The following is a 12,265-nucleotide window of genomic DNA, read 5'->3' on the forward strand; positions in this document are numbered from 1 at the left end:
GAATAAACATTCATTCAAAGTGCTAAGAAGGGGCAATATATAAATATATCAAGGGCAAGAAGGGACTGAAGTGTGGATAAGGTTTAGAGTGCTAATAATCAGTCAGGGAACCTGTGAAGGAGGTGAATTTTTGGAAGGCTTTCAATCAATCGACGGTATTTACCGAGCACTTACTACGTGCAAAGGATTGAACTCAATCCTTGGGAGACTACGACAGAGTTAATCGACGAGATCCCATCTATTAGAAAACTTACAAGGTGGGGGAGGGCTGGGGTCTTTGGGACAAGGGAGTTCCAGGCACTGGGGATAACCTGAGTAAGGGGAGGGAAGCAGGCAAAAGGAGAGCGGGATAGAGCCATGAGTTGGGACTTAGAAAGAGCAAAGAGTGCAGGCAGGGGAGAGGTGAGTGAGGAGAACCAATAAGCTGGGTGGAGAGAGTGGCAGAGAACCTTAAAGCAAAGGGCAAGAAGTCTTGGCTTGATGCCGCGGGCGATGGGAATCACCAGAGGGATTTAAGGAGTGGGGAGAAGCGTACTGCATGACTTCCAGGACGCTGATCTAGGCTGCAGTGGGGAGCGTGGGCTGAAGGGAGAGAGACCGGCAGGAAGGCTGCCACACTAGCCCAATCACGACATAACGAGCGCTTGAACCAGGTTCGAGGTCGTATGCGTGAAGAAGGGGGTGGACCTGCAAAATGCTTTTGAGAAACCGTTCGGCTGGGTTTGGCAGCAGATTGGATAGGAGAGCAGACCGCTGCTGTGGAGTTAATACCAAAGTCACAGGGAAGGTGCCGGTGTTGTCAGTGGAGATAGGGAAATTGGGAGTGGGAGAAGGAGGGAGTCTGAGGTGCCAGTGGGGCCATCCAGGTGGAGATGGAGGCAAAAAGACATGCGGAGTTGGATGGTGGGGGACAGGGCAGACCTGGAGAGGTAGACAGATGTTTGAATCACCCATATGGAGGTGGTAGTTGACAAAAAATGTGGAAACTATATACTCGTGACATCTTTTGTCGAAGCTACTGATCGTATGGTATCAGATGAGAAAATGACTTTGCAAAAAGCTTTTTCTGAGAGTATCACCTCTTTATGTCTATTCTCCTCCTTCCATCTGCTAATACATACATTCTGTTTCATCTTTATTCTTTTTTTTGGTATTTGTTAAGCACTACTATGTGCCAGGCACTGCATTAAGCCCTGGGGTAGGTACAGGATCCTCAAGTTGGACAAAGTCCCTGTCCCACATAGGGCTCACGATCTTAATCCTATGACCTCAGTTCACTCGCTCCTCTATCCCTCTGCTGTCTTCATATCCACAGCCCTGGATCACCTTCATAGGCCACTTCCTGAGCTCCTGCACATGAGCTGTGGAGCGTTGCTGGCAGAACTCCAGATATCAGGCCCACTTTGTCCATTGCAGATTTATCATGGAGTGCCTTAACTCTGCCCTCTTCTCTGCCTGACAACATTATTTCTTCATCCTTGCCTCCCAGGCCCATTGCCCTTGCCAGATGTTCAGATGTTTAACCTCCATCCTCAATCCCATCCCCCCAGCCTTCCCATCTCTCACCCCAATGACCTGGCGAGGTATTTCAATGATAAAACTGAAAGCATCGGGCACGATTTTCCTAAAATCTCCCTTGCTCCTCTTCAGTCTCTCCCTCCTCCAGCCTTATCGTCGACTCTCTCATCTTTCCCAGCAATATCTCAAGAGGACGTCTCCCGTCTCCCCTCAAATCTTTTCTATCCACCTGCGCCTCCGATACCATCCCTTTGCATCTTATCAAAACAATTGCCTTCTCCCTTCTTCCCTCTCTGAACACCACTATCACTCTCCAATGGCTTCTTCCTCACTGCTTTCAAACACACTCATGTATCTCCTTTACAAAAAACCCTATCTTGACCAATTTTCTCCTTGATTCCCTCCAATCTGGCTTCCGGTCCCTTCACTCCACAGCAAATGCCCTTTCCAAGGTCACCAATGATCTCCTTGCCAAATTCAATGGCCTCTACTCCATCCTAATCCTTCCTGACCTCCTAGCTGCCCCTGAATCTGTGGACCACCCTGTTCTTCTGAAAACATGATCTAACCAGCTTCGTTGACAGTGTCCTCTCCTGGTTCTTCTCCTATCTATCTAGCCGCTCATTCTCAGCCTCTTTTTAGGGCGGGTAGGTGGAAGCTCCAGTCACGGCACCTTCTAATTACACTCCCGTCTGCCACTGAAGGAGCTCCTAGAGGCCAAGAGATCCCACGGCACAGGGCTGATGATCGCCTCAAGTGCCGCTGACAGGCGGCAGGCCCGGGAAGGAGTTCAGGGGCGGCAGCAACAGCAGCAGGAAGTCTCTTGTCAGTCCAGCGGCCATAGAGTTTCAATAAGGGGGTGAGAGATGATTTTGAAAGTGGAATATTTGTTTTTTAAGCAACATCCTTTCCTTCCTAACATACCGAGGTCCACCCTGAGGTAGTTACCCGAGACGATCTCCACAGGGAAGGACCTGACGGCTGGACTCTGCCTCCCGTCTCTCCCTCCTCAGATGCATCCTACTCATGGAAAGATGAGTCGTCATTCTGAAATGCCACTCGCCTCCCCAAACTCCCCTTCCCCCAATCCTAGAGTTGCTGCTAATCATTCTTCCCATCGGACAACCTCAAATCCATCGGCTTCGCGCCTCTCCATAAACTGGCTCACTCATCAGATCTGGTTGATTATTTCCCCACTGTCCCAATTCATTACCCTCTACTCTTTCCCGGGTTACATTCTTGCATAAATTCCAAGGGAGTGATTGTCCCTACAGGCTTCGGCCAGGGAACAAAAGCCTTCTAGGGCTGGATTCCCAGCCTCGTGCACACCAAATCTATCAGGACACCGGAGAGCTTCCAAAAGAGGCTAAGATCCTGAGCAGAGGTGTTGAGCTGAAAACACCCCAACCAGGGCCTATGAAGACTGCCTGCCTGTCATCTCAAGCTCCAACATGCTTCCTCTCGCTCCCAAAGCTCTTATCACTCCATCACTCAGAATGAAATATAGGCACCTACGATCCGCACCATCCCTCCACAGTTGGTCCTTTCATAGCAGACTATGCACTTTCCCTTGACTCGAAGCTCCTCCCCACTTGTTTCTCTCCAAACTACGTCTTTCTTCTCCTCCTCACCCTTACTGTAAATCAACCTCCTACAGACAGCCCATCCTGATTAACCTCCTACTGCTCTGCTCACACCATCCACTACAGCCTCCTCTGATTGTACTTCTCTTTCCACACTCTTGCGCTTTACCTACTTACATGCTTATGTTCTGTGATTGTGTGTCTTCCCCTAGTACACACTAAGCTCCCTCAAAGCATGCATCTTGTTTTACACTTTTTTTCAAGTTCTCTCAGTCCTAAGGCCGTGTTGTACACTAAGGGGATTGATATTGCTACGGCAATTTGTCTATCTCATTTTCATCTATCCTAAGTGTCGAGGGTGGGGTTGGGGGGGTAGGGGAGAAGAGGGAGATAAACAAGTGAAAAGATGAGGAAACAGAACCATAGGGTGAACTGCATGGGTGCAGATTATATGATAATCATACTGAGAAAATTCTTGGCCATTTCTTTCACTAACTGGCAAATCTGAATTACCCGATTCTTCTGGGTTCTCATAATCACGCTCAATTTAGGGAGGGCTTTCTAGACACGCATGGGAAACCAAGACACATACAAAAAACATAGAGGTCCTGCACCACACAAGGACACGAGCGCAGAGTTCACAACTCACACTCATATGGATCCTGGCTATTTCCAGAAAAATACGCCTAAAACCAAGAGGGGTACAAATCCTCAAACACACATGCACTGACACAGAAAGTGAGACACAAACTTTGACCGCAAACAGAACGGGGAGCCAGGAGGTGAGGGAGACAAGGAGCAGGGAGAGGTCGTAAAGAGGCTGGGGGGAGAGTGGAAGACTGGGAAACGAGTGATTGGGAAGGAAAAAAGAATGGAGTGAAAAGACTGAAGGAAATAAAATAATCCCACAAATGTTTCAGAGGTCACTCACAAAACCTGGCTGGAAAAATATCTGAAAATCATTAATAAAACGTTTCTAGGAGTTAGGGTCTCACCGGTGGGAGTAATGACTTGCAAGGGAAGAAAAGAGAGAATGGAAAGCGGTTACAAACTTAGCACAACTCAGATTAATTACAACTAGAGGATTTAATTACGACAGTACAAGATACATCATTCCACACTCATAAAAACAAACATCCAGAATACTGGGCCCAGAGCATTACAGTTCTCACTTTTAGAAAATATCAGCTTCACCCAAGCTAGATACAACATGTACTTTTTCTTCTCTCATTTTCTATTATAAAACAGTGGTATTTACTGAACGCTTACTGAGTGCACAGCACTGTTCTAAGAGCTAGGGAGAGTACAGTACAATAGAGTTGCATTCCCTATCCACAAGTTTACAGTCTAGAGGGGCAGACAGACACTCAAATTACAGATAGGGAAAATGGAAGAATATGAACACAAGTTGTGTGGGGCTGGGGTGCCTATCGAAGGGCTTAAGGGGCACAGATCCAAGGACATATGTGATGAAGGAGGGAGAGTAAGGAAAATGAGGACTTAGTGGGGGAAGAAACTTGGAGGCACTGTGATTTTTAGGAGGGCTTTGTAGGTAGGGAGAGAATGCTCTGCACACAGTAAGCGCTCAGTAAATACAACTGAATGGTCTGCCAGATATGAACGGGGAGGATATGGGCAAGGATTCAGTGGTGAGATATGAGATGAAAGTATATTGAGTAGGTTGCAATAGAGGACTAAAGCGTGCGGGTTGTGCTGTAGTAGGACTTCAGTGAAGTGGGATAGGAGGGGGAGAGCTGATTGAGGCAGCGGGGCTGACAGGGCTTGGGAGGAGCTTCACAGAGCATTCTTTGAGATTAGACTCCGTTTCCCTATTTATTCAAATCAAACTTTTAGTCACCTGAACAACTGGGAACCTATAATCTTTCCATTCTGCAGAAAGCCATGTAGTGCTAAAATGGAAACAAAATGATGTGGGGGGAGAAAAAAAATCTGGCAGTCTTTCCAATTGACCCCACCTTTGGTTCAGCTGAAAACAACATTAAGATTTCCAGCACTTTTCTCACCAGAATTTAGGAGCTCTTCAAGTAGTGAACCATCACCCGTAGTCAAAGCTCTCTTCAATACCTCATCCTTCTCTTCGCTCAGTAATGAGTCTTTCAACTGCAGAGGGAGAGAACAGAAAGGAGATTTCTCATTGCACTTCTCTAAATTTAGTCTTAATCAGAGCTAGAGAGACCAGTACAGATACAATGTGAAGTGCTCATGCCTGTCCTACACCACAGGTGACCCTAACCACAGGTAACCAGCCACCTGCCAACTACGTCTACTTTTCTGGCCCAACCAGCAACTTTGCTGCATAGATGGGGCCAGAGAGAGTGGTCTGATGAAAGCAAAGTCCAAGCAGCTGGAGATGCATTGACTGTAAGCCCGGTGTGGGCAGGGATTGTTTCTCTCTATTGCTGAATTGTACTTTCCAAGTGCTTAGTTTAGTGCTCTGCACACAGTAAGCCCTCAAAAATATGATTGAATGAATGAATGCAGGGGGCCGATAGGAAAAGGAGAAAAAGTTAAGGGTGGGGGGCGGCTGGGGGAGAGAGGAAAAGTAGAGCAGGTAGAGCAACCTTCGGGTGGGGACAAATCTAATCTTTACTCACTGGAGGAATCCAAAAATGAAGGCAGCACTTTTTTATGGTATTTGTTAAGTGCTTACCATGTGTTGTTCTAAGCCCTAGGGAAGATGCAGTTTAATCAGGACTGACAGTCCCAGTCCCATGAGGGGCTCACCTAAATAGGAGGAGGGATGGGGAATGGGTAACATGGGGAATCCCCATGCTACAGGTGGGGAAAATGAGGCCCAGAGAAGTGAAGTGACTCACCTAAGGTCCCACAGCAGCAAAATGTTAGGACCAAAATTGGAAACCAGGACCTGACACTGAGGTCAGTGCTTTTTCCACTAGCCTGGAACACCATCCCTCCTCCTACCAGACAGATAATTGCTCTCCCCCACTTCGAAGCTTTATTGAAGGGATATCTCCTCCAAGAAACCTTCCCTGACTAAGCCCTCCTCTCCTCCCACTCCCTTCTGTGCCGCTCTTGCTTGCTCCTTCATTCATCCTCCCTCTCATCCCCACGGAACATAGACATATATCTGTGAAGCAGCATGGCTTAGTGGAAAGAGCAGGGGCTTGGGAGTCAGAGATCACGGGTTCTAAAGCCCATTATGCCACCTGTCAGCGGTGTGACTTTGGGCAACTCACTTAACTTCTCTGTGAAACTCTCGTCTGTAAAACTAGGGACTGTGAGCCCCACGTGGGACAACCTGCTTACCTTGAATCTACCCCAGGGCTTAGAACTGTGCTTGGCACAAAGTAAACGCTTACCAAATTCCATTATTATTCTTATTCTGGGTCCACCTGTAATTTATGTATATATTTATTTACATTAAGATCTGTCTCCCCCTCTGGACTGTGAACTCATGGGGGGGCAGGGATGCGACTTACTATTGTAGTGTACTTTCCCAAGCGTTTAGGGCAGTGCGCCACACCCAGTAAGAGCTTAAGAAATAGGACTGAGTGAATGCATGTTTGTTGCTATGGTGTACTCTCCCGAGCACTTGGGAAGCGCTCAATGAATGTGACCATCTGCCTGGTGCCGGCAGCTCACAGCTCATTGGAAAGAGCCGGGTTTGGGCGTCAGAGGTCATGGGTTTAAATCCCAACTCAGCCACTTGCCAGCTGCGTGACTTTGGGCAAGTCACTTTGCTGCTCTGGGCCTCGGTGACCTCATCTGTCAAATGGGGATGAAGACTGTGAGCCTTGTATCCTCTCCAGCACTTAGAACAGTGCTTTGCAACCTCCGCACGAAACAAAAACTTCTCACTCTAGGCTTCAAGGCTCTCCATCACCTTGCCCCCTCCTACCTCTCCTCCCTTCTCTCTTTCTACTCCCCACTCTGCATGCTCCACTCCTCTGCCTCCTACCTCCTCACCGTCCCCCGTTCTCGCCTGTCCCGCCGTTGACCCCTGGGCCACGTCCTCCTGCTGTCCTGGAATACCCTCCCTCCTCACCTCCGCCAAACTAATTCTCTTCCCCTTTTCAAAGCCCTGCTGAGAGCTCACCTCCTCCAGCAGGCCTTCCCACACTGAGTTTCCCCTTTTCCCTCTGCTCCCTCTGCTCCCCCTCTACCCCCCCTTCACCTCCCCTCAGCTAAGCCGTCTTTTCCCCCCTTTTCCCTCTGCTCCTCCCCCTCTCCCTTCCCCTCCCCTCAGCACTGTGCTCGTCCGCTCAATTGTATATATTTTCATTACCTTATTTTGTTAATGAGATGTACATCACCTTGATTCTATTTATTGCTATTGTTTTAATGAGATGTACATCCCCCTGATTCTCTTTACTGCTACTGTTTTTCATTAATTCTACAGTATTTATTGAGCGCTTACTACGTGCAGAGCACTGAACTAAGCACTTGGAACGGACAAATCGGTAACAGATAGAGACAGTCTCCGCCCTTTGACGGGCTTACAGTCTAATCGGGAGAATAATAATAATAATGTTGGTATTTGTTAAGCACTTACTACGTGCAGAGCACTGTTCCAAGTGCTGCAGGGGATACAAGGTAATCAGGTTGTCCCATCTGGGGCTCACAGTCTTACTCCCCATTTTATAGATGAGGGAACTGAGGCCCAGAGAAGTGAAGTGACTTGCTCACAGTCACAAAGCTGACAAATGGCAGAGGTGGAATTTGAACCCATGACCTCTGACTCCCAAGCCCGGGCTCTTTGGTCTCCCCCGATTAGACTGTGAGCCCGTCAGTGGGCAGGGATGGTCTCTATCTGTTGCCAATTTGTCCATTCCAAGCGCTCAGTTCAGTGCTCCGCACCTAGTAAGCGCTCAATAAATACCATTGAATGAATAAATGGGCAAGGACTGTCTCTACCTGTGGCCGATTTGTCCATTCCAAGCACTCAGTCCAGTGCTCTGCACCTAGTAAGCGCTCAATAAATACTATCGAATGAATGAATGGGCAGGGACGGTCTCTACCTGTGGCCGATTTGTCCATTCCAAGTGCTCAGTCCAGTGCTCTGAACCTAGTAAGCGCTCAATAAATACTATTGAATGAATGAAAGGGCAGGGCCGGTCTCTATCTGTGGCCGATTTGTCCATTCCAAGCGCTCAGTCCAGTGCTCTGCACCTAGTAAGCGCTCAATAAAGACTATTGAATGAATGAATGGGCAGGGACGGTCTCTACCTGTGGCCGATGTATCCATTCCAAGCGCTCAGTCCATTGCTCTGCACCTAGTAAGCGCTCAATAAATACTATTGAATGAATGAATGGGCAGGGACAGTCTCTACCTGTGGCCCATTTGTCCATTCCAAGCGCTCAGTCCATTGCTCTGCACCTAGTAAGTGCTCAATAAATCCTATTGAATGAATGAAAGGGCAGGGACGGTCTCTACCCGTGGCCGATTTGTCCGTTCCAAGCGCTCAGTCCAGTGCTGTGCACAGAATAAGCGCTCAATAAATACTATTGAATGAATAAATGGTAAGGGACTGTATCTGTGGCCGACGTGTCCATTCCAAGCGCTCAGTCCAGTGCTCTGCACCTAGTAAGCGCTCAATAAATCCTACTGAATGAATGAATTATAAATACAAAATACATTACTTTGTTAATGAAATGTACATCGCCTCGATTCTATTTAGTTGCCACTGTTTTTACCAGATGTTCTTCCCCTCGACGCTGTTTATCGCCATCGTTCTCGTCTGTCCGTCTCCCCCGATTAGACCGTAAGCCCGCAAAGGGCAGGGCCTGTCTCTCTCTGTTGCCGACTTGTTCATCCCAAGCGCTCAGTCCAGTGCTCTGCACCTAGTAAGCGCTCAATAAATCCTACTGAATGAATGAATTATAAATACAAAATACATTACTTTGTTAATGAAATGTACATCGCCTCGATTCTATTTAGTTGCCACTGTTTTTACCAGATGTTCTTCCCCTCGACGCTGTTTATCGCCATCGTTCTCGTCTGTCCGTCTCCCCCGATTAGACCGTAAGCCCGCAAAGGGCAGGGCCTGTCTCTATCTGTTGCCGACTTGTTCATCCCAAGCGCTTAGTCCAGGGCTCTGCACCTAGTAAGCGCTCAATAAATCCTACTGAATGAAATACTCAAGACTGAAGGAAGGATTGCCATCATGGTGGGCGGGGTGGGGGTGGGGGTGGGGATGACGTCACGCGGGCGGGGCCGCGGAGGCTCCGCCCCCTCCCTCCGCGCGGGGCCGGCGCGCGCGCGCGCGCGCTACCTTGTCGGGCCGCTCCGTGTACCCGATGTCCCAGCCGTCCTCGTCGCTGTCGCTGCTCTCGCCGCCCCCCGGCACGGCCGGCCCGCGGAGGCGACCCGCCATGCCCAACGGCCGCCCCCCTCGTCTCCGGCCTCGGCGCGCATGCGCCGCCCCGGGGCCCCCGCCGGCCTGCCGAGGGCGCCGCCGTCACGTGACGCCGCCTCGCCCGCACGTGCCGCCCGCCTCGCGGAGGATGCCGGGAAGAAGACGAAGATGGCCAAGCGGGCCCAGCGCCATCTTGGCGCCTCAGTGGGCCTCCACCAGGCCTCCAGCCCTGCGCGTCCGGGTGGCCGCGGCTCGTCGTCCCCTCCCTGCCGGTGCCCGGACGGGCCTGGAAGACTGTAGACCATGAGCCCGGCTTTGGGCAGGGATGGGCGCTATCTGTTGTCCAATTGCAACTTCCAAGCGCCTACTACAGTGTTGTGCACATAGCGCTCCATAAATAGGATTGAATGATTGAAGCGCCGTATTGACCTTTCCCAGCGCTTCGTACAGTGCTCTCTACACAGTAAGCGCTCAATAAATACTGTCGAATGAACCGCTGCATTGGACTTTCCCAGCGCTTCGTACAGTGCTCGACACATAAGCGCTCAAATACAACTGAATGAGTTGCATTGTACTTTCCAAGCGTTTCGTTCAGTGCTCTGCACATAGTCAGCGCTCAATAAATATGATTGAATGAATGAAGCGCCATATTGACCTTTCCAAGCGCTTCATACAGTGCTTTGCACACAGTAAGCGCTCAATAAATACTGTCAAATGAATCACTACATTGTACTCTCCCGGCGCTTCGTACAGTGCTCTGCACATCGTAAGCGCTCAAATACAACTGAATGAGTTGCATTGTACTTTCCAAGCGTTTCGTTCAGTGCTCTGCACATAGTCAGCGCTCAATAAATACGATTGAATGAATGAAGCGCCATATTGACCTTTCCAAGCCCTTCATACAGTGCTTTGCACACAGTAAGTGCTCAATAAATACTGTCGAATGAATCGCTGCATTGTACTTTCCCAGCGCTTCGTACAGTGCGCTGCACATCGTAAGCGCTCAAATACAACGGAATGAGTTGCATTGTACTTTCCAAGCGTTTCGTACAGTGCTCTGCACATAGTCAGCGCTCAATAAATACGATTGAATGAATGAAGGGCCGTACTGACCATTCCAAGCCCTTCGTATAGTGCTTTGCACAGAGTAAGCGCTCAATAAATACTGTCGAATGAATCGCTGCATTGTACTTTCCAAGCGCTTCGTACAGTGCTCGACACATAGTAAGCGCTCAAATACAATTGAATGAGTCGCATTGTACTTTCTAAGCGTTTCGTACAGTGCTCTGCACATAGCGCCCAATAAATACTATTGAATGAATGAATGAATCGCTGTATTGTACTTTCCAAGCGCTTCGTACAGTGCTTTGCACACAGTAAGCGCTCAGTAAATACTGTCGAATGAATCGCTGCATTGTACTTTCCAAGCGCTTCGTACAGTGCTCGACACATAGTAAGTGCTCAATAAATACTATCGAATGAATCGCTGCATTGTCCTTTCCAGGCGCTTCGTACAGTGCTCTGCACATAGTAAGTGCTCAAATACAATTGAATGAGTTGCATTGTACTTTCTAAGCGTTTCGTACAGTGCTCTGCACGTAGCGCCCAGTAAATACTATTGAATGAATGAATGAATCGCTGTATTGTACTTTCCAAGCGCTGCGTACAGTGCTCTGCACATAGTAAGAGCTCAAATGCAATTGAATGAATTGCATTGTACTTTCCCAATGCTTAGGACAGTGCTCTGCACAAAATAAGTGCTCAATAAATACGATTGAATGAATGAATTGCTGTATTGCACTTTCCAAGTGTTTCATACAGTGCTCTGCACATAGTAAGTGCTCAATAAATATGATTGAATGAATGAATTGCTGTATTGCACTTTCCAAGTGTTTCGTACAGTGCTTTGCACATAGTAAGCGCTCAATAAATACTATTGAATGAATGAATTGCAGCATTGTACTTTCCAAGCGCTTCGTACAGTGCTCTGCACACAGTAAGCCCTCAATAAATACTATCGAAAGAATCGCTGCATTGTACTTTCCAAGTGCTTCGTACAGTGCTCTGCACATAGCGCTCAGTAAATACTATTGAATGAATGAATCGCCGTATTGTACGTTCCAAGCGCTTCGTACAGTGCTCTGCACATAGTAAGCGCTCAATAAATGAATAAATGAATGAATGAATCGCTGTATTGTACTTTCCAAGCGCTGCGTACAGTGCTCTGCACATAGTAAGAGCTCAAATGCAATTGAATGAATTGCATTGTACTTTCCCAATGCTTAGGACAGTGCTCTGCGCAAAATAAGTGCTCAATAAATACGATTGAATGAATGAATTGCTGTATTGCACTTTCCAAGTGTTTCATACAGTGCTCTGCACATAGTAAGTGCTCAATAAATATGATTGAATGAATGAATTGCTGTATTGCACTTTCCAAGTGTTTCGTACAGTGCTTTGCACATAGTAAGCGCTCAATAAATACTATTGAATGAATGAATTGCAGCATTGTACTTTCCAAGCGCTTCGTACAGTGCTCTGCACACAGTAAGCGCTCAATAAATACTATCGAAAGAATCGCTGCATTGTACTTTCCAAGCGCTTCGTACAGTGCTCTGCACATAGCGCTCAGTAAATACTATTGAATGAATGAATGAATGAATCGCCGTATTGTACGTTCCAAGCGCTTCGTACAGTGCTCTGCACATAGTAAGCGCTCAATAAATACGATTGAATGAATGAATTGCTGCATTGTCCTTTCCAAGCACTTAGTACAGTGCTCTGCGCATAGTAAGCGCTCAGTAAATATGAATGAATGAATGAGTG

General features: G+C 48.0%; 1 protein-coding gene across 1 annotated transcript in view; it reads right to left on the bottom strand.

Moving 5' to 3' along the window:
• The window catches only part of ASZ1 (ankyrin repeat, SAM and basic leucine zipper domain containing 1), a 71,140-nt gene extending 61,646 nt beyond the window's left edge, over positions 1 to 9,494 (bottom strand). Inside the window, exons 1-2 of the mRNA XM_029072770.2 lie at positions 9,356 to 9,494; positions 5,126 to 5,222 (exon numbers count right to left, since the gene is read on the bottom strand). Of these exons, the coding sequence (XP_028928603.1) occupies positions 5,126 to 5,222; positions 9,356 to 9,457 (199 nt within the window). The 5' untranslated portion in view covers positions 9,458 to 9,494. The remainder of the gene's footprint in view (positions 1 to 5,125; positions 5,223 to 9,355) is intronic.
• Positions 9,495 to 12,265: the final 2,771 nt, after the last annotated feature.

The sequence above is a fragment of the Ornithorhynchus anatinus genome, chromosome 10, assembly GCF_004115215.2.
Source record: "Ornithorhynchus anatinus isolate Pmale09 chromosome 10, mOrnAna1.pri.v4, whole genome shotgun sequence".
Taxonomy (NCBI): Eukaryota; Metazoa; Chordata; class Mammalia; order Monotremata; family Ornithorhynchidae; genus Ornithorhynchus; species Ornithorhynchus anatinus.